Here is a 27,500-nt window from a genome sequence, read left to right on the forward strand (position 1 = left end):
GAGAGACAGAGAGAGAGAGAGAGAGAGAGAGAGAGAGAGAGAGACAGAGACAGAGACAGAGACAGAGAGAGAGAGAGAGAGAGAGAGAGAGAGAGAGTGTGTGTATTTGTGTGTGTTTACATGGAACTGTGCCTGACACAGAGATGTATCCCTTATGGTCTGACACCACTGAATATTGGGATTCCAACACCTCTACATGAATGATTCTTCATCACACAGCTGGTGCTCCGAGGCAGAAAGTGTCCCAAGTTTCCATCCAGGACACATATGAATACACACGTCCCCACAGTGGTCTGATACAGGAAAGAGAGGCAGTCACTCTGATTTTATAATGTTTGGCTTGAATTTCCCTTCAGCCAATCCTCAAGGAAAATATAATAGTCAGCCTTTGGACAACGGTTCCAAATCCAAAGAGACATATTTCAATAAACGGTTTGCACTAAAAATAAATGTTCAAGTTTGGGTTTTAACCACAGAGTACATTTGAGGTGTTGGAGCTGTCTGTGCAGATTGCAGGGTGTTGGTGATGTGGTAACCAGGAGCCCAGAGTGAGTTACTGTGTAGTGACACTGAGGAATGTAAATGACATGGCTCATCCTCAACTATGCCTTACCGCTACAGAGACAATAACATTCACTGCTCCCATACGAGCTGATATCCAAGAGTCCCAGAGTGTGTGTTTTTTTATTTTACCTTTATTTTACTAGGCAAGTCAGTTAAGAACAAATTCTTATTTTCAATGACGGCCTAGGAACAGTGGGTTAACTGCCTGTTCAGGGGCAGAACGACAGATTTGTACCTTGTCAGCTCGGGAATTTGAACTTGCAACCTTTCGGTTACTAGTCCAACGCTCTAACCACTAGGCCACCCTGCCGTGTGTTAGTGTATGCGTGCATGTGAATATGTGTGTATACTGTACGTATGTGTGTTTGCTCACCTTGGCACTCTCTGGGAACTCCTCTGGGGTGCAGTGTAACAGAACATGACCTTTGCCAGGGAGGTTCATGTAGATGGTGTTGGCTGCAATGTCATCAGGCACTGTCAGCTTGTCATAACGATGGTCACTCATCTGCTGCATGATCTATAGACACAAAGGAAGACAGATGGATGGTAAGCTATGAGGGACACAGCACCACGGTCAAAATTCCCTCCTATACTCCCCCTAAAACTCTCTGGTGTTTGTAGATCTGTAAGGTGTAAGGAATATGGTGGGAGCTCCACCACTACACTGCTCTACCTTTCCAGGCAAACAATGAAGGGTTAGGTCCAAGGAGGAGGGGTAGGGAGCATATTGGTGCCGGGCAAAATAGAACCAGACCCAGCTGTTCCTGCCCGCTCAAGTTCTAAACTCCAAACGTCTATCTGGGACTGAGCCTTAATGGAGAACACAGACAGGGGCAGACAGACTGACTGACATTCTTTCACAGCAGATGTCATGTAATTGATGTAATCTGCCGAGTCGGGGTTGGGGGGGAGAAGGAGCAATGAGGATGTTATGACCTGAATGCAGAGCAGGTGTGTGTGTGTCTCCAAAATGTTTACGACCTGAACATCTGTGGATGCCTTAGAGAAGTAGGAGGAAGGAGAATGAAAGTAAACCAAACAACATTAAAAAGGTATTTTCACAAGTGGAGCAGGAGATCTCCCCCAGGATAAGAAAAGTTGATTTAACCAGGGTCAGATCCTCCTCCTGTCATACTCTCCTTTCCACTCCTTTCCACTCTGGAACTGTTTGTCCATCCTGTCATCTCTTCTCCCTCCTCTCATCCCTCCTCTTCTACCTCCTCTCATCCCTCCTCTTCTCCCTCCTCTTCTCCCTCCTCTCATCCCTCCTCTTCTCCCTCCTCTCATCCCTCCTCTTCTCCCTCCTCTCATCCCTCCTCTTCTCCCTCCTCTTCTCCCTCCTCTCATCCCTCCTCTCATCCCTTCTGCTCTGCTCTCCTTTTTTATATCATGCAGAGAGAGAAAGGTTGAGCTGGTGTGTGTGTGTGTCTCTGTGTGTGTTTGAGGAGAGCTAGGGTTAGAACTGTGTGTCTGTGTGTGTGTTTGTGTGTGTCTCTGTGTGTGTGTTTGAGGAGAGTTAGGGTTACAATTGTGTGTCTGTTTGTGTGTGTTTGAGGAGAGTTAGAGTTCGAATTGTGTGTGTGTGTGTGTGTGTGTGTGTGTGTGTGTGTGTGTGTGTGTGTGTGTGTGTGTGTGTGTGTGTGTGTGTGTGTGTGAGAGAGTGAGAGTGAGGAGAATTAGGGTTAGATGAGTGTTTGTGGTGTTAATCCATGATACATCTATCAACCCCTCACAGTGCTCCATGTGTCTCTGTGGTTTATAATGTGAACAATGGGCTTTGTGGCTCGACCTGTTCACACATTCCACTCTAGCCTTGGTTTGACTGATGCATGTGTGTATGTTTGAGTATATGTGTGTGTGTTAGATACAGAGAGTGTGTGTGTGCGCAAAGTGTATGGTGTTTGAGTGTGTGTGTGTGTGTGTATCACCCAGATCTGCTAGTCTAGAGCGTGGCTGGCTCTGCCCGGCTGGGCCCGACTGGGGGACAGAATAACTATTAACACCTCGGGTCATGTCTGGTGTGTTGTGTCATCGCAGTGGTCCTAAATGAAAACATGTCTATGTGCGTGACCACGAACGCTCTCCTTTACAAACAGGAGGATTAGCTGTCTGCCTGTAGTGAGAGACTATAACACCATACTGATCAGCCTTCACGAAGTCTGTTTTAAAATAGTCATTTTCTCTTCTCTCAAATCCATACTGGACACCGACCCATTCTGGGTGCCAATATTTTTTATTTATTTCACCTTTATTTAACCAGGTAGGCTAGTTGAGAATAAGTTCTCATTTGCAACTGCAACCTGGCCAAGATAAAGCAAAGCAGTTTAACACATACAACAACACAGAGTTACACATGGAATAAACAAACATACAATCAATAATACAGTAGAAAAAAATACATGTGCAAATGAGGTAGGATAAGAGGTAAGGCAATAAATAGGCCATAGTGGCGAAGTAATTACAATTTAGTAATTAAACACTGGAATGGTAGAATGTGCAGAAGATGAATGTGAAAGTAGAGATACTGGGGTGCAAAGGAGAAAGATAAATAAATAAATACAGTATGGGGATGAGGTAGATTGGATGGGCTATTTACAGATGAGCTATGTACAGGTGCAGTGATCTGTGAGCTGCTCTGACAGCTGGTGCTTAAAGCTAGTGATGGAGGTAAGAGTCTCCAGCTTTAATGATTTTTGCAGTTCGTTCCAGTCATTGGCAGCAGAGAACTGGAAGGAGAGGCAGCCAAAGGAAGAATTGGCTTTGGGGGTGACCAGCGAGATATACAGTGGGTCAAAAAAGTATTTAGTCAGCCACCAACTGTGCAAGTTCTCCCACTTAAAAAGATGAGAGAGGCCTGTAATTTTCATCATAGGTACACTTCAACTATGACAGACAAAAATGAGAAAGAAAATCCAGAAAATCACATAGTAGGATTTTTAATTAATTTATTTGCAAATTATGGTGGAATATATGTATTTAGTCAATAACAAAAGTTTATCTCAGTATGAGAATTGAGCCCTGTGGTAACCCCATAGAAACTGCCAGAGGTCCGGACAACAAACCCTCCGTTTTGACACACTGAACTCTATCAGAGAAGTAGTTGGTGAACCAGGTGAGGCAATCATTTGAGAAACCAAGGCTGTTGAGTCTGCCGATAAGAATGTTGTGATTGACAGAGTCGAAAGCCTTAGCCAGGTCGATGAATACGGCTGCACAGTAATGTCTCTTATCGATGGCAGTTATGATATTGTTTAGGACCTTGAGCGAGGCTGAGGTACACCCATGACCAGCTCTGAAACCAGATTGCATAGTGGAGAAGGTATGGTGGGATTCGAAATGGTCGGTAATCTGTTTGTTAACTTGGCTTTCGAAGACCATAGAAAGGCAGGGTAGAATAGATATAGCTCTGTAGCAGTTTGGGTCTAGAATGTCTCCCCCTTTGAAGAAGGGGATGACCATGGCAGCTTTCCAATCTATGGGAATCTCAGATGATACAAAAGAGGTTGAACAGGCCAATAATAGGGGATGCAACCATTTCAACAGTTAATTCTAGAAAGAGAGGGTCCAGATTGTATATCCCAGCTGATTTGTAGGGGTCCAGATTTTGCAGTTCTTTCATCAGCTATCTGGATTTGGGTGAAGGAGAAGTGGGGGAGGTTGGGGCAAGTTGCTGTGGGGAGCGCAGGGCTGTTGACCGGGGTAGGGGTAGCCAGGTGGAAAGCATGGCCAAACATAGAAAAATGCTTATTAAAATTCTCAATTATAGTGGATTTATCGGTGGTGACAGTGTTTTCTCGCCTCAGTGCAGTGGGCAGCTGGGAGAAGGTGCTCTTATTCTCCATAGACTTTACAGTGTCCCAGAAATGTTTGGAGTTTGTGCTACAGGATGCACATTTCTGCTTGAAAAAGCTAGCCTTTGCTTTCCTAACTGCCTGTGTATATTTGTTCCTAACTTCCCTGAAAAGTTGCATATCATGGGGGCTGTTCGATGCTAATGCAGAACGCCAAAGGATGTTTTTGTGTTGGTTAAGGGCAGTCAGGTCTGGAGAGAACCAAAGGCTATATCTTTTCCTGGTTCTACGTTTTTTGAATGGGGCATGCTTATTTAAGATGGTGAGGGAGGATATTTTAAAGAATAACCAGGCATCCTCTACTGACGTGATGAGGTCAATATCCTTCCAGGATACCCGGGCCAGGTCGATTAGAAAGGCCTGCTTGCTCAAGTGTTTTAGGGTGTGTTTCACAGTGATGAGGGGTGGTCATTTGACCGCAGACCCATTACGGATACAGGCAATGAGGCAGTGATCGCTGAGATCTTGGTTGAAAACAGCAAAGGTGTATTTGGAGGGCAAGTTGGTTAGGATGATATCTATGAGGGTGCCCGTGTTTATGGATTTGGGGTTGTACCTGGTGGGTTCATTGCTAATTTGTGTGAGATTGAGGGCATCAACCTTAGATTGTAGGATGGCCGAGGTGTTAAACATGTCACAGTTTAGATAACCTAGCAGCACGAGCACTGAAGATAGAACAAATCAAATTTTATTTGTCACATACACATGGTTAGCAGATGTTAATGTGAGTGTAGCGAAATGCTTGTGCTTCTAGTTCCGACAATGCAGTAATAACCAAAGAGTTATTAACCAAACAATTTCACAACTACCTTATACACACAAGTGTAAAGGAATGAAGAATATGTATATAAAAATATATGAATGAGTGATGGTACAGAACAGCATAGGCAAGATGCAGTAGATATATACATACAGTATGAGATGAGTAATGTAGGGGATGTAAACATTATACGAAGTGGCATTGTTTAAAGTGGCTAGTGATACATTTTTCATCAATTTTGACATTATTAAAGTGGCTGGAGTTGAGTCAGTATGTTGGCAGCAGCCACTCAATGTTAGTGGTGGCTGTTTAACAGTCTGATATAAGCTGATTTTCAGTCTCTCAGTCCCTGCTTTGATGCACCTGTACTGACCTTGCCTTCTGGATGATAGCGGGGTGAACAGGCAGTGGCTCGGGTGGTTGTTGTCCTTGATGCTCTTTATGGCCTTCCTGTGACATCGGGTGGTGTAGGTGTCCTGGAGGGCAGGTAGTTTTCCCCCGTTGTGCAGACCTCACTACCCTCTGGAGAGCCTTACGGTTGTGGGCGGAGCAGTTGCTGTACCAGGTGGTGATACAGCCCGACAGGATGTTCTCGATTGTGCATCTGTAGAAGTTTGTGAGTGCTTTTGGTGACAAGCCAAATTTCTTCAGCCTCCTGAGGTTTAAGAGGCGCTGTTGCACCTTCTTGACGATGCTGTCTGTGTGGGTGGACCAATTCAGTTTGTCCATGATGTGTATTCCAAGGAACTTAAAACTCACTACCTTCTCCATTACTGTCCCGTCGATGTGGATAGGGGGGTGCTCCCTCTGCTGTTTCCTGAAGTCCACGATCATCTCCTTTGTTTTGTTGATGTTGAGTGTGAGGTTTTTTTCTGACACCACACTCCCGAGGGCCCCCACCTCCTCGCTGTAGGCCGCCTCGACGTTGTTGGTAATCAAGCCTACCACTGTAGTGTCGTCTGCAAACTTGATGATGGAGTTGGAGGTGTGCATGGCCAGGCAGTCGTGGGTGAACAGGGACTACAGGAGAGGGCTCAGAACGCACCCTTGTGGGGCCCCAGTGTTGAGGATCAGTGGGGTGGAGATGTTGTTACCTACCCTCACCACCTGGGGGTGGCCCGTCAGGAAGTCCAGTACCCAGTTGCACAGGGCGGGGTCGAGACCCAGGGTCTCGAGCTTGATGATGAATTTGGAGGAAACTATTGTGTTAAATGCGGAGCTGTAATTGATGAACAGCATTCTCACATAGGTATTCCTCTTGTCCAGATGGGTTAGGGCAGTGTGCAGTGTGGTTACATCATCTGTAGACCTATTGTTGCGGTAAGCAAATTGGAGTGGGTCTAGTGTGTCAGGTAGGGTGGAGATTATATGGTCCTTGACTAGTCTCTCAAAGCACTTCATGATGACGGAAGTGAGTGCTACGGGGCGGTAGTCGTTTAGCTCAGTTACCTTAGCTCTCTTGGGAACAGGAACAATGGTGGCCCTCTTGAAGCATGTGGGAACAGCTGACTGGAATAAGGATTGATCGAATATGTCCATAAACACAACAGCCGGTCTGCGCATGCTCTGAGGGCGCGGCTGGGTATGCCGTCTGGGCCTGCAGCGAGGGTTAACACATTTAAATATTTTACTCACGTCGGCTGCAGTGAAGGAGAGTCCGCAGGTTTTGGTAGCGGGCCGTGTCAGTGGCACTGTATTGTCCTCAAAGCGAGCAAAGAAGTTGTTTAGTCTGTCTGGGAGCAAGACATCATGGTCCGCGACAGGACTGGTTTTCTTTATGTAATCCGTGATTGACTGTAGACCCTGCCACATACCTCTTCTGTCTGAGCCGTTGAATTACGACTCTACTTTGTCTCTATATTTTGACGACTCTACTTTGTCTCTATATTATGACTCTACTTTGTCTCTATATTTTGTTTGTATTCGGTCATGTTTCCGGTCACCTTGCCCTGATTAAAAGCAGTGTTTCACGCTTTCAGGTTTGTGTGAATTGTTCCTTCAATCCACGGTTTCTGGTTTGGGAATGTTTTAATAGTTGCTGTGGGTACGACATCTCCGATGCACTTGCTAATAAACTCGCTCACCGAATCAGCGTATTCGTCAATGTTGTTGTTTGACGCAATGCGGAACATATTCCAGTCCATGTGATCGAAGCAATCTTGAAGCGTGGAATCAGATTGGTCGGACCAGCGTTGAACAGACCTGAGCATGGGAACATCCTGTTTTAGTTTTTGTCTATAGGCAGGGAGCAACAAAATTGAGTCGTGGTCAGCTTTTCCGAAAGGAGGGCGGGGGAGGGCCTTGTATGCATCGCAGAAGTTAGAATAACAACGATCCAGGGTTTTCCCAGCCCTGGTTGCACAATCAATATACTGATAGAATTTAGGGAGTCTTGTTTTCAATTGCAAAAAATAATCTGCTCAGACCCCAACCAAGGAACATCAAAAGTCGTGCAAAAGTCGTGCTATAAATGCACAGACAACACAAAGATTCCTTGATGTCCTTCCAGACTCCCTCTGTCTACCCAAGGACGTCAGAGGACAAAAATCAGTTCCACCTAACTGAGGAACTCAATTTAACCTTGCACAAGATGCAGTTTCACCCCTAAAACATTTGTCATAAGAAACTAGCTCCCTGGTATACAGAAAATACCGGAGCTCTGAAGCAAGTTTCCAGAAAATTGGAACGGAAATGTCGCAAAGCCAACTAAAAAGCAGCATTCCCCAAGAGAGGATGGCTTTCACTTCAGCAGTAATAAATTCATAAACTTCTTTGAGGAAAAGATCATGATTATTAGAAAGAAATTACGGACTCCTCTTTAAATCTGCGTATTCCTTCAAAGCTCAGTTGTCCTGAGTCTGCACAACTCTTGCCAGGACCTAGGATCAAGAGATACACTCAAGTGTTTTAGTGCTATATCTCTTGACACAATGATGAAAATAATCATGGCCTCTAAACCTTCAAGCTGCATACTGGACCCTATTCCAACTAAACTACTGAAAGAGCTGCTTCCTGTGCTTGGCCCTCCTATGTTGAACATAATAAACGGCTCTCTATCCACCGGATGTGTACCAAACTCACTAAAAGTGGCAGTAATAAAGCCTCTCTTGTAAAAGCCAAACCTTGATCCAGAAAATATAAAAAACTATCGGCCTATATCGAATCTTCCATTCCTCTCAATTTTTAGAAAAGGGTGTTGCACAGCAACTCACTGCCTTCCTGAAGACAAACAATGTATACAAAATGCTTCAGTCTGGTTTTAGACCCCATCATAGCACCGAGACTGCACTTGTGAAGGTGGTAAATGACATGAGACCGAGGCTCTGCATCTGTCCTCGTGCTCCTAGACCTAGTGCTGCTTTTGATACCATCGATCACCACATTATTTTGGAGAGATTGGAAACCCAAATTGGTCTACATGGACAAGTTCTGGCCTGGTTTAGATCTTATCTGTCAGAAAGATGTGAATGGTTTGTCCTCTGACAAATCAACTGTAAATTTCAGTGTTCCTCAAGGCTCCGTTTTAGGACCACTATATATTTTACCTCTTGGAGATGTCATTCGAAAACATAATGTTAACTTTCACTGCTATGCGGATGACATACAGCTGTACATTTCAATGAAACATGGTGAAGCCCCAAAATTGCCCTCACTAGAAGCATGTGTTTCAGACATAAGGAGGTGGATGGCTGCAATCTTTCTACTTTTAAACTCGGACAAAACAGAGATGCTTGTTCTAGGTCCCAAGAAACAAAGAGATCTTCTGTTGAATCTGACAATTAATCTTAATGGTTGTACAGTCGTCTCAAATAAAACTGTGATGGACCTCGACGTTACTCTGGACCCCGATCTCTCTTTTGAAGAACATATCAAGACTGTTTCAAGGACAGCTTTTTTCCATCTACGTAACATTGCAAAAAACAGAAACTTTCTGTCCAAAAATTCAGCAGACAAATTAATCCATGCTTTTGTCACTTCTAGGTTAGACTACTGCAATGCTCTACTTTCTGGCTACCCGGATAAAGCACTAAATAAACTTCAGTTAGTGCTAAATACGGCTGCTAGAATTCTGACTAGAACCCCAAAATTTGTCAAGGCAAGGGTTGATTTCAAGGTTTTACTGCTAACCTACAAAGCATTACATGGGCTTGCTCCAACCTGATTTGGTCCTGCCGTACATACCTACACGTATGCTACGGTCACAAGAAGCAGGCCTCCTAATTGTCCCTAGAATTTCTAAGCAAACAGCTGGAGGCAGGGCTTTCTCCTATAGAGCTCAATTTTTATGGAATGGTCTGCCTACCCATGTGAGAGACGTAGACTCGGTCTCAACCTTTAAATCTTTACTGAAGACTCATCTCTTCAGTGGGTCATATGATTGAGTGTAGTCTGGCCCAGGAGTGTGAAGGTGAACGGAAAGGCTCTGGAGCAACGAACCACCCTTGCTGTCTCCGCCTGGCCGGTTCCCCTCTTTCCACTGGGATTCTCTGCCTCTAACCCTATTACAGGGGCTGAGTCACTGGCTTACTAGTGCTCTTTCATACCGTCCCTAGGAGGGGTGCGTCACTTGAGTGGGTTGAGTCACTGATGTGATCTTCCTGTCTGGGTTGGCGCCCCCCCCTTGGGTTGTGCCGTAGCGGAGATCTTTGTGGGCTATACTCGGCCTTGTCTCAGGATGGTAAGTTGGTGGTTGAAGATATCCCTCTAGTGGTGTGGGGGCTGTGCTTTGGCAAAGTGGGTGGGGTTATATCCTTCCTGTTTGGCCCTGTCTGGGGGTGTCATCGGATGGGGCCACAGGGTCTCCTGACCCCTCCTGTCTCAGCCTCCAGTATTTATGCTAGAGTAGTTTATGTGTCGGGTGGCTAGGGTCAGTTTGTTATATCTGGAGTACTTCTCCTGTCCTATCCGGTGTCCTGTGTGAATTTAAGTATGCTCTCTCTAATTTTCTCTTTCTCTCTTTCTTTCTCTCTCTCGGAGGACCTGAGCCCTAGGACCATGCCTCAGGACTACCTGACATGATGACTCCTTCTGTCCCCAGTCCACCTGGTCATGCTGCTTCTCCAGTTTCAACTGTTCTGCCTGTGATTATTATTATTTGACCATGCTGGTCTTTTATGAACATTTGAACATCTTGGTCATGTTCTGTTATAATCTCCACCCAGCACAGCCAGAAGAGGACTGGCCACCCCTCATAGCCTGGTTCCTCTCTTGGTTTCTTCCTAAGTTTTGGCCTTTCTAGGGAGTTTTTCCTAGCCACCGTGCTTCTACACCGGCATTGCTTGCTGTTTGGGGTTTTAGGCTGGGTTTCTCTACAGCACTTTGAGATATCAGCTGATGTACGAAGGGCTATATAAATAAATTTGATTTGAGCTAGCAGACCGGGGCTAGCAAGCTAGCAGAAGGGTGTTGTAGGGACATATCATTGGAGGAAAGCTTGTTTTGGCCTCCGCGTGAATTGACGTTGATAGACCAGTCGTGATGGATTAGTAGGGTTCCGAGTAGTAGAGGGGTCCAAGTCCATTTGGCAAGATAGGTGTAGTGGAACCAAGAAATTTGCCAATGGATCTATACAGCTAACAATCCAATATGCTCTAGCCAGCTAGCAGCTTGCAGGCTGTGGCTAGCGGATAGGCATTCAGGGGACGGCGCGATAGAGGCCAGTTGAATACCCCCTCGAGCAGATTACGTCGTAGTCCAGTCATGAAGGATCTGCGGGGTTCCGTGCCCCGTACCGGCAGTAGAAGGGGTCCGGGTATTGTAGCCCAGGAGTGGTGGGCCTCTTTAGCTAGCCGGGAAAAAGGGCCTAGCATGGGATAGCTCCAGGCTATTTGGTGCTTGCTCTGGGACCGACGTTAGCCAGTACTCGGATAGCAGCTAGCTAGCTGCGATGATCCAGATGAAAATGTCCAGAGCTTGCGGTAGGAATCCGGGGATATGGTGAAACAAACACGTCCGGTATGCTCTGGTATCAGTCGCGTTGTACAAACTGGCGAGAGATTTCCGAGATAAAGGTTAGCTGATGACCACTAGCAGTGGTTTGCTGACTACTAGCTAGTAGCTAGTGAGCTGGCTAGCATCTGTTGGGTGATTCCGGATTTGAGGTGAATAATACTTTAGAAAAAAACAGATCCGCACCGCATTGGGTGAGGCGGGTTGCAGGAGAGTGTTTTGAAGTTGAGTTTTCAAAAAATTATTAAAAATATATTTGCGAAGAAAAAGATATACACGACAAGACGAGGACAAAATATGTCTGACTGCTACGCCATCTTAGAACAATCCAGCCAGCAGATATGACAATGGTGTCCAGCCTAGGAGACATACAAGAAAAGCAGTCTGTAGGAAATGCAAGACTAACAGGACAACGAGGATGGAACTGATGATGAACAATGCCTGAATGATGTTAGACCAGATGGATGATGTTAGACGAGCTGAATGATGTTAGACCAGCTGAATGATGTTAGAACAGCTGAATGATGTTAGAACAGCTGAACGATGTTAGACCAGATGGACGATGTTAGACCAGCTGAATGATGTTAGACCAGCTGAATGATGTTAGACCAGCTGAATGATGTTAGACCAGATGGATGATGTTAGACCAGCTGAATGATGTTAGACCAGCTGAATGATGTTAGACCAGCTGAAGGATGTTAGACCAGCTGAATGATGTTAGACCAGCTGAATGATGTTAGACCAGCTGAAGGATGTTAGACCAGCTGAATGATGTTAGACCAGATGGATGATGTTAGACGAGCTGAATGATGTTAGACCAGCTGAATGATGTTAGACCAGCTGAATGATGTTAGACCAGCTGAATGATGTTAGACCAGCTGAATGATGTTAGACCAGCTGAATGATGTTAGACCAGCTGAATGATGTTAGACCAGCTGAATGATGTTAGACCAGCTGAATGATGTTAGACCAGATGAATGATGTTAGACCAGCTGAATGATGTTAGACCAGCTGAATGATGTTAGACCAGCTGAATGATGTTAGACCAGCTGAATGATGTTAGACCAGCTGAATGATGTTAGACCAGTACTGCTTATCCCACACCTCCTGGGCACAATTCGCCCTTTACTTAACTCGGCCCACAGAGATATTGTCGCTACTGTCAAGCTTACAAACCCCCTGCAGATGAAAGTTGTGCTATCTGATGTAAGACAATGGGGCATAACAAAAACTACTGACACTACTTATTGAATTGGAATGTTTACAGTTCACACACAATAATCTTCCCCAACCCGTGTAGACAATGGTTGTTTTCAAAAACATACAAAAACAGTTCCTATCCAAAAGTCTTCCAAATCCTAACAGTCCAGGGATCAGGGGAATGGTATTACACTCTAATAGTTTCCTGTTGATGCCATTATTTTTGATTGGTCCTTGACACACATTTCTTCCCACAGAACAGACTGTTATTTGCTAATGTTCGGTGTGTATTCCTGTCCTCTTAGGCCGATGTCTAATCAGGAAGCTGAATGCGGGGGCACAAGTGGTTTGTGGTGGTGTGTTCAGGGGGTCTGCTGCTCCTCATGATCTGATTAGACCAGAGGCTGGAAAAGAGGCTGGACCAGAGGCTGGGTATATTGGGCCTAGGGCTGGAGTATTGGACCTGAGGTCTAGGTCTGAGACTGGGGTATGGGGCTGGGGTATAGGGCCTGAGGTCTAGGTCTGGGGTATAGGGCCTGAGGTCTAGGTCTGGGGTATAGGGCCTGAGGTCTAGGTCTGGGGTATTGGGCCTGAGGTCTTGGTCTGGGGTATTGGGCCTGAGGTCTAGGTCTGGAGTATTGGGCCTGAGGTCTAGGTCTAGGGTATTGGCCTGGGGTCTAGGGTATTGGGCCTGAGGTCTAGGTCTGGAGTATTGGGCCTGAGGTCTAGGTCTGGGGTATTGGGCCTGAGGTCTATGTCTGGGGTATTGGGCCTGAGGGCTAGGTCTGGAGTATTGGGCCTGAGGTCTAGGTCTGGAGTATTGGGCCTGAGGTCTAGGTCTAGGGTATTGGCCTGGGGTCTAGGGTATTGGGCCTGAGGTCTAGGTCTGGGGTATTGGGCCTGAGGTCTAGGTCTGGGGTATTGGGCCTGAGGTCTATGTCTGGGGTATTGGGCCTGAGGTCTAGGTCTGGGGTATTGGGCCTGAGGTCTAGGTCTGGGGTATAGGGCCTGAGGTCTAGGTCAGGGGTATAGGGCCTGAGGTCTAGGTATGGGGTATAGGGCCTGAGGTCTAGGTCTGGGGTATAGGGCCTGAGGTCTAGGTCTGGGGTATAGGGCCTGAGGTCTAGGTCTGGGCTATTGGGCCTGAGGTCTAGGTCTGGGGTATTGGGCCTGAGGTCTAGGTCTGGGGTATTGGGCCTGAGGTCTAGGTCTGGAGTATTGGGCCTGAGGTCTAGGTCTGGAGTATTGGGCCTGAGGTCTATGTCTGGGGTATTGGGCCTGAGGTCTATGTCTGGGGTATTGGGCCTGAGGTCTAGGTCTGGAGTATTGGGCCTGAGGTCTAGGTCTAGGGTATTGGCCTGGGGTCTAGGGTATTGGGCCTGAGGTCTAGGTCTGGAGTATTGGGCCGGAGGTCTAGGTCTGGGGTATTGGGCCTGAGGTCTAGGTCTGGGGTATTGGGCCTGAGGTCTAGGTCTGGAGTATTGGGCCTGAGGTCTAGGTCTAGGGTATTGGCCTGGGGTCTAGGGTATTGGGCCTGAGGTCTAGGTCTGGAGTATTGGGCCTGAGGTCTAGGTCTGGGGTATAGGGCCTGAGGTCTAGGTCTGGGGTATTGGGCCTGAGGTCTAGGTCTGGAGTATTGGGCCTGAGGTCTAGGTCTAGGGTATTGGCCTGGGGTCTAGGGTATTGGGCCTGAGGTCTAGGTCTGGAGTATTGGGCCTGAGGTCTAGGTCTGGGGTATTGGGCCTGAGGTCTAGGTCTGGGGTATTGGGCCTGAGGTCTAGGTCTGGGGTATTGGGCCTGAGGTCTAGGTCTGGGGTATATGCCCTGAGGTCTAGGTCTGGGGTATTGGGCCTGAGGTCTAGGTCTAGATCTGGGGTATATGCCCTGAGGTCTAGGTCTGGGGTATTGGGCCTGAGGTCTAGGTCTGGGGTATTGGGCCTGAGGTCTAGGTCTAGATCTGGGGTATATGCCCTGAGGTCTAGGTCTGGAGTATTGGGCCTGAGGTCTAGGTCTGGGGTATTGGGCCTGAGGTCTAGGTCTGGGGTATAGGGCCTGAGGTCTAGGTCTGGGGTATTGGGCCTGAGGTCTAGGTCTGGGGTATTGGGCCTGAGGTCTAGGTCTGGGGTATAGGGCCTGAGGTCTAGGTCTGGGGTATTGGGCCTGAGGTCTGGGTCTGGGGTATTGGGCCTGAGGTCTAGGTCTGGGGTATAGGGCCTGAGGTCTAGGTCTGGGGTATTGGGCCTGAGGTCTGGGTCTGGGTCTGGGGTATTGGGCCTGAGGTCTAGGTCTAGGGTATTGGGCCTGAGGTCTAGGTCTGGGGTATAGGGCCTGAGGTCTAGGTCTGGGGTATAGGGCCTGAGGTCTAGGTCTGGGGTATAGGGCCTGAGGTCTAGGTCTAGGGTATTGGGCCTGAGGTCTAGGTCTGGGGTATAGGGCCTGAGGTCTAGGTCTGGGGTATAGGGCCTGAGGTCTAGGTCTAGGGTATTGGGCCTGAGGTCTAGGTCTGGGGTATAGGGCCTGAGGTCTAGGTCTGGGGTATAGGGCCTGAGGTCTAGGTCCGGGGTATTGGGCCTGAGGTCTAGGTCTGGGGTATAGGGCTTGGTCCAAGCCTAGGGGGGTCAGTCAGTCAGGGAGTCCTGGAAGCGTGAAATACCAGGAGCCCTGGCCTGCTGGAAAGGCAAAATGTGGTGAGGGAGAAGGAGCATTTCAGGAAGAGAGGGAGTATTTGTGGGAGATGACTTCACGGCTGAGGCTTGGCAGTGATAGCAGTGGAGAGCCACGATTGTTATGAGTGCGTTCAGTTGATGGAATTCATCCGGTCCACGTCCTCGGTCCTCAGCTTGGGAGGGCTAAACATAGTATGACTGCAGACTATGCAAGGCACACACGCATGCACGCAAGGACACGCACACACAGCGACTCGCACGCAAACACGCACACTGGCTGCCACATTCGGGTGCCATCATCCATACTGTATCCAAACCATGACTCAGTATCAGGCCAGACATGGTGACATGACAATAGAGTCACAGCCTGCTCTAATAACAAATTCCCAGTTTGGTTTGTTGACAACACAACATACTAACCTTATCCCTGCTCATCTCATCACCACTACTTCAATATCAAGATTAGGGGTGCGTTCACAAAAGTTCACCCCAAGGGAATCCAGCCAGCAGGCATGTAATATAATTAGATTAGAGCTACATTCACAACAACAACCCCGTTTAGTTCATTAGAGCTACTTTCACAACAATAGCAAACCATTTACATTCGTTACAATAGCATTCACAACCACCCCTTTATGTTCATTACACCTACATTCACTAGTCACTTTCACCCTGAGCAGAACATTACCTAATTGAAAATCTGATCTCAGACATTCATTAAAATATTTTATAACCAGAGCTAATTGCATGTTGGAGAGGGGGTGATGTAATGTGTAATTACAACACTGTGAGACACTGTCATTAACTCATGCTAATGACCCTTCTCTCTCTCTTTCTCTTCAGTAGCTAATTAACAGGGCTTGATAATAGTATGGAATCTTAATGGGGCTCCAGTCTGTATCAAATAAAAGTGTGTTGTATTAGTTAGCTGTCACCATGACCTAATAATTAATCAGCAGTGTATTAGTATGTGGATATGCTTGCCTTAGTGTGTTAAATGAGGATAACATAGGAGGACAAATAAGGGACTAAACCTATGCAGTCTTTACACATCTCACTGATAAGAATACTTGTGGACTACAAGAAGAGGAGCTGATGCAATTGTAGCAGCTAATGGGGATCCACATAAAGAGATGTGTCTGTCTGTCTGTCTGTCTGTCTGTGGTTGACGTGTGTAGATGGTTTACTGACAGTGTTACAATCCTCTGCAGCCCTAGGCCAGTAGGTGGCGACGTCTCCCTGAGTAGGCAGATGAGGTGGAACCCTATGACTGAGTACTCCTGGTTGTCAACTCTCCGATGCGTGTGTCTCGTGTGCGTTTGTGGTCTTGTCTGTGAGGTTTCAAAACCTGCCACATTCTGTTGCGTGTCTGTACTGTGTGTTGACACTGAGTTGCATGCCAGCCGCGGGTAACCACTACTGTCTGTAGGTAGATGTGGTGTGTGCATGCCAGCCGCGGGTAACCACTACTGTCTGTAGTTAGATGTGGTGTGTGCATGCCAGCCGCGGGTAACCACTACTGTCTGTAGTTAGATGTGGTGTGTGCATGCCAGCCGCGGGTAACCACTACTGTCTGTAGGTAGATGTGGTGTGTGCATGCCAGCCGCGGGTAACCACTACTGTCTGTAGTTAGATGTGGTGTGTGCATGCCAGCCGCGGGTAACCACTACTGTCTGTAGGTAGATGTGGTGTGTGCATGCCAGCCGCGGGTAAACACTACTGTCTGTAGTTAGATGTGGTGTGTGCATGCCAGCCGCTGGTAACCACTACTGTCTGTAGTTAGATGTGGTGTGTGCATGCCAGCCGCGGGTAACCACTACTGTCTGTAGTTAGATGTGGTGTGTGCATGCCAGCCGCGGGTAACCACTACTGTCTGTAGTTAGATGTGGTGTGTGCATGCCAGCCGCGGGTAACCACTACTGTCTGTAGTTAGATGTGGTGTGTGCATGCCAGCCGCGGGTAACCACTACTGTCTGTAATTTAGATGTGGTGTGTGCATGCCAGCTGCGGGTAACCACTACTGTCTGTAGTTAGATGTGGTGTGTGCATGCCAGCCGCGGGTAACCACTACTGTCTGTAGTTAGATGTGGTGTGTGCATGCCAGCCGCGGGTAACCACTACTGTCTGTAGTTAGATGTGGTGTGTGCATGCCAGCCGCGGGTAACCACTACTGTCTGTAGTTAGATGTGGTGTGTGCATGCCAGCCGCGGGTAACCACTACTGTCTGTAGTTAGATGTGGTGTGTGCATGCCAGCCGCGGGTAACCGCTACTGTCTGTAGTTAGATGTGGTGTGTGCATGCCAGTCTTCTGCCATGGTGATGGGGAATTCTGTGTGTCTGTCCATCAGAAAATAACAGGCAGAGATTTATTTAACAGCCTCCGTGAATGGCATTAAGTACCAACATGTCACTGTCAGTGTGTTTGTGTTTGTTCCCCGTCCATTACGAAGAAGATCTGTATTCCCGATAGGGAGTGTGTGCTTGTGTTTTGTTTTAACTACCAGAAACCCTCACAAGGATATTAAAACAAGGAAAATTGGATAAATGGGGGATATTTCGCTGGGTCTCCACAAGAAAAATTTAGATTGAGGTTAAATATTGTATAACAGGGATTACACAGTAGATTACCTATGAACATACATTTATCAGAGGGAGATCACATTTATATCATGTGGTTTCTGCAGGCTTGTAGAAGTTTCAGTCAGAGGCAGGCATCAAACCACAGAGAGAGGGAGGGTGATCTGGACGTGTGTGTGAGGTGGTGGTGATGGTACTGAGTCAACATGTGCGATGTCCTGTCTTCCCTGTCAACGGTACTGTTGCTTTACACTGAAGAATCCATTCTCAATGCAATGTGCTTACCTCACTTGTTTGTATTCGGCGCATGTGACAAATAAAATTTGATTCGATTTTATATGACTTAGAGGTGAGATGAGGTCGGGTAATATGAACACTGAAATGATCTCCATATGATGGCCAAGGGCAAAATGATAGCCGTTATTCAGCGCATCAAGTGTGAGATCTCACCTGAAAAAACCCTCCTCAATACAGAGACCTAATTTTACCACTAAGACCTTGAAGAATTTCTATCAAAACTTTAGGTATTGCAAACGTAACTGTGCATTAAAAGATTTTTACGTGTTCCATTTATATTTTATTGAAATGTAAATTGTAACACAAGCACAAAATGACTGGGTAAATGTCGAGCCATGATGGTGGATAAATTGCAAAGCTCCTGAAAGGAGAAAGATAGTAAGCACTGTAATGTTTTCACCATTTTGTGCTTGTATAAGAATGGAAAGAATATTGCAATGGACATTTTCTACTGGACGTGTTTAAAAATACACGAGGATGGGATGGGAGAGTATATTTCAATTATGTTTTCTGCAAACACTATTAAACTAAATGTAATTAACAAGAGATGGTGCAAAGGAAAGTAAGAACATAGTTCTATCTTGCATGACCCATACGCTCATTGGTGACTCATACCTTCAGGGCTTTCTGGGCTGGTTCGCTGGAACCAATCACGATGAGGCCTGGCCCTCCCATGCTGCAGAAGCTCTTCAGGTGTAGACCATCAGTGACAGGGACGGTGGACACAGCGTAGTCCTGCAAACACACAACAACCCTACTGCATTACAGGGACCGTGGACATAGTCCTGCAAACACACAACAACCCTACTGCATTACAGGGACCGTGGACATAGTCCTGCAAACACACAACAACCCTACTGCATTACAGGGACCGTGGACATAGTCCTGCAAACACACAACAACCCTACTGCATTACAGGGACCGTGGACATAGTCCTGCAAACACACAACAACCCTACTGCATTACAGGGACCGTGGACATAGTCCTGCAAATACACAACAACCCTACTGCATTACAGGGACCGTGGACATAGTCCTGCAAATACACAACAACCCTACTGCATTACAGGGACCGTGGACATAGTCCTGCAAACACACAACAACCCTACTGCATTACAGGGACCGTGGACATAGTCCTGCAAACACACAACAACCCTACTGCATTACAGGGACCTTGGACATAGTCCTGCAAACACACAACAACCCTACTGCATTACAGGGACCGTGGACATAGTCCTGCAAACACACAACAACCCTACTGCATTACAGGGACCGTGGACATAGTCCTGCAAACACACAACAACCCTACTGCATTACAGGGACCGTGGACATAGTCCTGCAAACACACAACAACCCTACTGCATTACAGGGACCGTGGACATAGTCCTGCAAACACACAACAACCCTACTGCATTACAGGGACCGTGGACATAGTCCTGCAAATACACGACAACCCTACTGCATTACAGGGACCGTGGACATAGTCCTGCAAATACACGACAACCCTACTGCATTACAGGGACCGTGGACATAGTCCTGCAAATACACGACAACCCTACTGCATTACACACACTGATAATTGGACTAAACAGGCCCCACTGGGAAAGGTAACCTAACCGGCATTGGTTGAGAGTTTGACAGATGAGTTCACCAAAGCCCTAGGCCACTGATTAGCTGAGAGTCTGAGAGGTGAGGTCACTGGAGCCCCAGGACACAGGCCCCTCCCCTCAGTCTGTAATTACAGCGGTGGTTTTAGGACAGAGAGAGAGAGAACAGTCCATGACTTGGGTGACTGGAGTCTGACAATTTTTTGGGCCTTCCTCTGACACCGCCTAGTATATAGATCCTGGATGTCAGGAAGCTTGGCCCCAGTGATGTACTGGGTCATCCGCACTACCGTCTGTAGCACCTTACAGTCTGATACAGAGCAGTTGCCATACCAGGCGGTGATGCTCTCGATGGTGCAGCTGTAGAGCTTTTTGGGGACCCATGCAAAATATTTTCAGTCTCCTGAGGGGGAAAAGGTGTTGTCGTGACCTCTTCACCACTGTCTTGGTGTGTTTGGACCATGATAGTTCTTTAGCTCACTGCACATGTTGCCTGTAATCCATGGCTTTTGGTTGCGATATGACGTACAATCACTGTGGGGACGACGTCGTCGATGCACTTATTGATTAAGCTGGTGACTGAGGTGGTATACTCCTCAATGCCATTGGATCAATCCCGGGAACAGTTCCAGTCTGTGCTAGCAAAACAGTCCTGTAGCGTAGCATCCGTGTCATCTGACCACTTCCATATTGAGCGAGTCACTGGTACATCCTGCTTTAGTTTTTACTTGTAAGCAGGAATCAGGAGGATATAATTATGGTCAGATTTGCCAAATGGAGGGCGAGTGACAGCTTTGTATGTGTCTCTGTTTGTGGAGTAAACGGCGTGACAGTACCCCCCCCCCCCCAAAGGTGTGGACTCCGGCCGCAAAACCTGACTCTAAAGGGTAGGGTCCGGTTGGGCCTTCTTACGGCGGCGGCTCGGGTGCGGGACATGGCCCCGGACTGAAGACCCTCATAGAGGGCGCCACTGGACTGAAGGGAGCCTCTGGACTGAGGGGCGCCTCTGGACTGGGGGGCTGCGATTCTGGCAGCTCTGGAGTGAAGGGAGCCTCTGACTGAGGGGCGCCTCTGGACTGGGGGGCTGCGATTCTGGCAGCTCCGGAGTGAAGGGCTACTCTGGCGGCTCCGGAGTGAAGGGCGGCTCTGGCGCCTCTGGACTGACGGGCGGCTCTGGCGCCTCTGGACTGACGGGCGGCTCTGGCAGCTCCGGACAGAATGGTGGCTCTGGCAGCTCCGGAAAGGAGGGCGGCTCTGGCAGCTCCGGACAGGAGGGAGACTTGGTTCTGGCCAGGAGGGAGACTTGGTTCAGGCACAGGACTCACCAGGCTGGGGAGACATACAGGCGGCCTCTTCCTTGGCCGAGGCACAGGATACACAGGGCCGTGGAGGCGCACTGGTGGTCTCGACCGCATAGCTGCCCCCCCCCCCCCAATTCTGTCTGGATGCCAGTTTCCACCCGACAAATGTGGGACGCTGGCACACCGGCCTGTGAATACTCAGCCGAGACACAGTGCACATCACTCCATAGCACGGGGCCTGACCTGTCACCTGCTCGCCCCCGTAAGCACGGGGAGTGGGCTCAGGTCTCCAACCTGACGCAACCGAGGTGCACACAAACATACACGGAAAAATAATTACCCACAAAACACAGGTGGGAAAAGGATACCTAAAAGGCTACCTTCTCAATCAGTGACAACGACAGACAGCTGTCCCAGCCAAAAACAAAGAAATACAAAAACATAGAAAAAATAACATAGAATGGCCACCCTAGTCACACCCTGGCCTAACAAAAATAGAGAATAAAAAGCCTCTCTATGGCCAGGGCGTGACAAGTACGTTGTCTTCTTGTGATATGGATTTGATTAGCAGGTCCACTGTGGCAGGAATGGACATGTTATATGGAGTGTCAATTCACTGCTATGTCATATCTGAAACATCATACCTTCCCCTGTTTCTCTGGCCTGGTCCATATTAAGGGAAAAGTTCATTTGACTTACTTACTAAATGTTACTTACTTTAACCTCCTTTTGCTTAAGAGTCAGCCTAGATGAAAGCAAATCTCCTCTCTGACTGGAACAAGGGACTGCATTTCCTGACAGTTTATCATGTGTGAAATTGTCCTCTTCCCCTCATCACCAAAGTCTTTCCTGCTCTCTTAACTCAACCCTTAGAGTTCATTTGAATGAATCAAAGCAAAGTAGACCACTTAATCAAACTGTCGTCATTCCTTTTCAATGGAAAGACAGTTTAGCCCAAACAGTGATTCAAAGAGATAGCAGAAGTAAAATGCCCTCCACTGAGCTTATTGTGAGAGACATGATAACAACTTATAATATTGTGGGGAATCTCAGCGATGTGTTCAGCTTTGAGATACATTTTGAGTGAGAAGTTCTGCTGTGCTAATTGTAATGTATGTTCATTCATTTCTAGAGAAAGTTTTCTTTATGGTGTCTGACTGATGCTGTACAGTGTTGTGACCCTGAACGGGAGAAAATAGCCTGGTACATTAGTCTCCCCTGCACTTTGACCTCCTCCACTCCCTCCGTTTCCCCCAATCAACAAGGATCATAAAGGAGAAGAAGAGATCCAACCCCTCACTCACATCTGTGGTTAATCCTGGCCTGACCAGAACAGAATGTTCAATGGTCCTAAATGTGATAAAGGAAGGAGGATAAACGATAGTAGGGAAAAAGACCCGACTTATCAAGAATAAAAGTGAGAGGCTGAGAGAGATATGATGGTGGAATTTAAATTAGTCACAGACGGGATCAGAAAAACAGGCAGTAAGAAACATTCAGATGATTGTTGAACTCTCCAGGACCCCATGGCCTTTACAAGTCAGCAAAGGCCTTCTGACTGTGTGTGTGTGTGTGTTAAGGAGACTGGGGTTGAATGACCCTCTTCTCCAGAGCTCTATCTACCTAGAGTGTATGCACTGATCTTCCAGTCCTCTAATATCTCAGTACAGTATGTGCAGGCCTTCTCTGGTTTCTCTTCGGTACTAATTCAATCAATTCATCTCATTAACTAACCATAGATTCCTGATACACCAGGTTTGCCAACTAATCAATGTCAAATCAAATGTATTTCTAAAGCCCTTCTTACATCAGCTGATAATGTATATCAAAGTGCTGTACAGAAACCCAGCCTAAAACCCCAAACAGCAAGCAAAGCAGGTGTAGAAGCACGGTGGCTAGGAAAAACTCCCTAGAAAGGCCGAAACCTAGGAAGAAACCTAGAGAGGAACCAGGGTATGAGGGGTGGCCAGTCCTCTTCTGGCAGTGCCGGGTGGAGATTATAACAGAACATGGCCAAGATGTTCAAATGTTCATAAATGACCAGCCTGGTCAAATAATAATAATCACAGTAGTTGTCAAGGGTGCAGCAAGTCAGCACCTCAGGAGTAAATGTCAGTTGGCTTTTCATAGCTGATCATTGAGAGGTTGTCGTCTAATCAATAGCTGATTAGAATGCCCTGTGGCCCTCGAGACCCCTGAATGAGACCAGGATTACCTCACTAATGGTGGTTTGATGGCACAGAAAGTCAATCTGAATAATCTCAGGGTGTACTGCTCTAGTCTGCTCTCACTCACCTTGAACGCGTCCGCCAGGATCTCAGCTCCTCTCTGATTGGTCCGTTTGGAAAGGCCCACGAAGAATTCTCTACCTGAGGAAAAAAAGATGACAACCTGTGGTCAGTATGGAGAGCGAGAGAAAATAGAGGCATAAACAGATAGTGAGAGAAAGGAGGAAGAGAAAAGAGACACAGACGGATAGACAGACACAGAGAGATAGATAGAAAGATAGAAACAAGAGTGGCCTTGTCACAACTTCTACCGAAGTCGGTTCCTCTCCTTGTTCGGACGGTGTTCGGCGTCGACGTCACCGATCTTCTAGCCATCGCCGATCCATTTTTCATTTTCCATTTGTTTTGTCTTGTTTTCCCACACCCCTGGTTTTCATTCCCTCATTACGTGTTGTGTATTTAACCCTCTGTTCCCGCCATGCGTAATTGTTTGTTTAAGTGCTTGTGCACATTGTTGTCTGGTGCACGACGGAGTTTGTACCCATACGTTGTTATTCTGGATGCCGGTGGTTTGGTATATTAAACTGCTCTGGTTATTACCCAGTTCTGCTCTCCTGCGTCTGACTTCTCTGACACCAGTTACACACCCCTTACAGGCCTGAATGTTTTGCTCACCACTCCAGAGCAGAGCGAATGGGCGTAGCTGCTGAGCTTTTACAAATGATCCATTAGCGACGCCGTTGCCAAGAGGAAATGTTTTTAGCCCTGCCTGCCATGTGAAACCCATTTCAGTTGGATGAGATGGGAGGAACACACCACGGAGAGAGAGCCAATGTCTAGAAACTCAATTAAGTGTTCTAGGGCTTTTTCCAAGCCCTAAACAGCATACAGAATTAACCACACTCGATTCACAGGCAAGGCAGCACAACTGATACAGAACATACAGAGAGGGAACATTATAAAGACCTCGGTTTCTCTACCTCTGCTCTCATCAGGTTTATTGTGAGATGCCTGATGTGGAACAAGGCAGCTGATGAAATTAGGTGGTGTGTGTTTGTGCGTGTGTGTGTGGGGGAGGCTTCTTTTCCATTTGAGAGAACCATTTTCAATCATGCATAAAAATGGTACCAGACAGCCAGTCAGTTTGTAATTTGCCATTTTAGTTCAGGTCACATCAACTACTTGACTATTCAGAGTTACAACTATTCTGAACAATTTTAATCACACCCCTGTGGTGATAGGTCATATCATTTGCATGATAAAGTGGTCATAAATGTTTAGTTCACTGAATATAGCAGTTTCCATAGTGATCAATTATGGCAGTGGCCTTGGCAGGTAATGGTGATAATGGTGTTTTATTGATGGGATATGGTGGTGTACCTGTAAAGAGGACGTCCCCTCCGTCCAGAGTGGCGTTCTCATCAGACATGTCAACGATGTTCAGGCCCAGCTCCTTCAAGGTCTGCCGTATGGCCGCTGTCTAGAAAACACAAAGACACAGAGAGACACATATGGTTAAGACACAGAGAGAGACACACATGGTTAAGACACAGAGAGACAGACACATGGTTAAGACACAGAGAGACACATGGTTAAGACACAGAGAGAGACACACATGGTTAAGACACAGAGAGAGACACACATGGTTAAGACACAGAGAGACACAGACATGGTTAAGACACAGAGAGACACAGACATGGTTAAGACACAGAGAGAGACAGACATGGTTAAGACACAGAGAGAGACACACATGGTTAAGACACAGAGAGAGACACACATGGTTAAGACACAGAGAGACACAGACATGGTTAAGACACAGAGAGACACATACATGGTTAAGACACAGAGAGACACAGACATGGTTAAGACACAGAGAGAGACAGACATGGTTAAGACACAGGTGGGAGACACACATGGTTAAGACACAGAGAGAGACACACATGGTTAAGACACAGAGAGAGACAGACACATGGTTAAGACACAGAGAGAGACAGACATGGTTAAGACACAGAGAGAGACACACATGGTTAAGACACAGAGAGACACAGACATGGTTAAGACACAGAGAGAGACAGACATGGTTAAGACACAGAGAGAGACAGACATGGTTAAGACACAGAGAGAGACACACATGGTTAAGACACAGAGAGAGACAGACATGGTTAAGACACAGAGAGAGACACACATGGTTAAGACACAGAGAGAGACAGACATGGTTAAGACACAGAGAGAGACACACATGGTTAAGACACAGAGAGAGACAGGCATGGTTTAGACACAGTTACACGCACACAAAACATTCACTGCATGCCATCAATCTGTACCGCAAAGAGCTGAGATTACATTGTAATGAGATTACATTACAACACACACCAACAGTAGAGCGCTCAATGACATCACATGGGTCATATACATACTGAGGGTAGCCCCACAGCCCAACAAATAGTGTTCATTCACAGAAAGGTATTACGATGATATCATCATTACATATCATGTAAAATACGAGCGTTAAAAGGCAGCTGATCAGACAGCAGAGCCAGGTTCTTGTTATGAAGCACGACAATAAAACCAAAACAGTCTGTCCAAGAGATCATCATTACATCATCTTAGCGATCCAGTCATAACACAGGAAGTATGTTAAAGTTTTTATGAGGCCGCGACTCTGGAAAGAGGGGTATATGGAGAGGAGACCAACACTAACCTAAAAAGGGTTGGAGGATTAAAAAACAATCCATCTAAGTCAAAGTGTTCCTGGAGCATTCTCTGGATCAGCTGTGGTGTGTGTGTGTGTGTCTCTCTCTGTAGAAGAATACCAGTTGTTTGGTGGAGGTGAACTGGGTCAGTATCGTCTGGCCGTGAGGGCTCTGACCACGCAGTCTGTTTTTGGGGTCCCCAGGGAACTAGGACCATCGAGATTCCACAGGCCTCTATCTCACCATGACCTCAGCTTAGCTGACACCTGGGCCAAGCCATGAGGTCACCCAGGTAGCTTGCCATGCGGGCCACGCACAGATAACACAAACATGTAGTTTCTTACACTCCCACACACACACACACACACACACCACAGCTGACCTCCCTTGTACCTACCTATAGGTAGATACTATGAAGTCAATTCTTAATGGTCAGCAAGGAAAATAGCTATTGGAATTGGACCAGACATTGTTTCCTTTAGAAGGTTATCAGTGGCAACACCTTCAGTTACAATTGAGATGAATAGTAATTGAGATGAATAGTAATTGAGATGAATAGTAATTGAGATGAATAGTAATTGAGATTAATAATAATTGAGATGAATAGTAATTGCCCTAAGATTGTAGGTCTACTTTCCCTCTCTGTGGCCTTATATTGTGTAGGGAGCGAAATCACATAAGTAAACATCTCCCTTTATTCAGTTTCATCTCCATTTCTCTATATCTCACTACTCTTTCCTTCCTTGCGGTTTAAGGATGGAGAAAGCGCAACAAGGGGTTAAGATTCAACTTTATAATGAGTCCATACCCCTTAGTCACACTGCTAAGCCAGCTGCCCACCCTGGCCTACTCCAACATTCCCCCACAGCTGACCAGCCTACTCCACCATTCCCCCACAGCTGACCAACCTACTCCAACATTCCCCCACAGCTGACCAACCTACTCCACCATTCCCCTACAGCTGACCAACCTACGCCACCATTCCCCCACAGCTGACCAACCTACGCCACCATTCCCCCACAGCTGACCAGCCTACTCCACCATTCCCCTACAGCTGAACAGCCTACTCCACCATTCCCCTACAGCTGACCAGCCTACTCCACCATTGCCCTACAGCTGACCAGCCTACTCCACCATTCCCCTACAGCTGACCAGCCTACTCCACCATTCCCCTACAGCTGACCAGCCTACTCCACCATTCCCCTACAGCTGATGAGCCTACTCCACCATTCCCCTACAGCTGACCAGCCTACTCCACCATTCCCCTACAGCTGAACAGCCTACTCCACCATTCCCCTACAGCTGAACAGCCTACTCCACCATTCCCCTACAGCTGACCAGCCTACTCCACCATTCCCCTACAGCTGACCAGCCTACTCCACCATTCCCCTACAGCTGAACAGCCTACTCCACCATTCCCCTACAGCTGAACAGCCTACTCCACCATTCCCCTACAGCTGACCAGCCTACTCCACCATTCCCCTACAGCTGAACAGCCTACTCCACCATTCCCCTACAGCTGAACAGCCTACTCCACCATTCCCCTACAGCTGAACAGCCTACTCCACCATTCCCCTACAGCTGACCAGCCTACTCCACCATTCCCCTACAGCTGACCAGCCTACTCCACCATTCCCCTACAGCTGACCAGCCTACTCCACCATTCCCCTACAGCTGAACAGCCTACTCCACCATTCCCCTACAGCTGATGAGCCTACTCCACCATTCCCCTACAGCTGAACAGCCTACTCCACCATTCCCCTACAGCTGATGAGCCTACTCCACCATTCCCCTACAGCTGATGAGCC

At 47.2% G+C, this 27,500-nt stretch overlaps 1 protein-coding gene across 2 annotated transcripts in view; it reads right to left on the bottom strand.

Moving 5' to 3' along the window:
- The window catches only part of LOC135513151 (N(G),N(G)-dimethylarginine dimethylaminohydrolase 1-like), a 129,125-nt gene that overhangs the window by 10,186 nt on the left and 91,439 nt on the right, over positions 1-27,500 (bottom strand). For both annotated transcript variants that reach the window (XM_064935908.1, XM_064935909.1), the window contains exons 2-5: positions 24,380-24,479; positions 23,067-23,140; positions 18,480-18,599; positions 938-1,081 (exon numbers count right to left, since the gene is read on the bottom strand). In XM_064935908.1, coding sequence (XP_064791980.1) covers positions 938-1,081; positions 18,480-18,599; positions 23,067-23,140; positions 24,380-24,479 — 438 coding nt within the window. The remainder of the gene's footprint in view (positions 1-937; positions 1,082-18,479; positions 18,600-23,066; positions 23,141-24,379; positions 24,480-27,500) is intronic.

Source organism: Oncorhynchus masou, chromosome 24 (genome assembly GCF_036934945.1).
Source record: "Oncorhynchus masou masou isolate Uvic2021 chromosome 24, UVic_Omas_1.1, whole genome shotgun sequence".
Classification (NCBI taxonomy): Eukaryota; Metazoa; Chordata; class Actinopteri; order Salmoniformes; family Salmonidae; genus Oncorhynchus; species Oncorhynchus masou.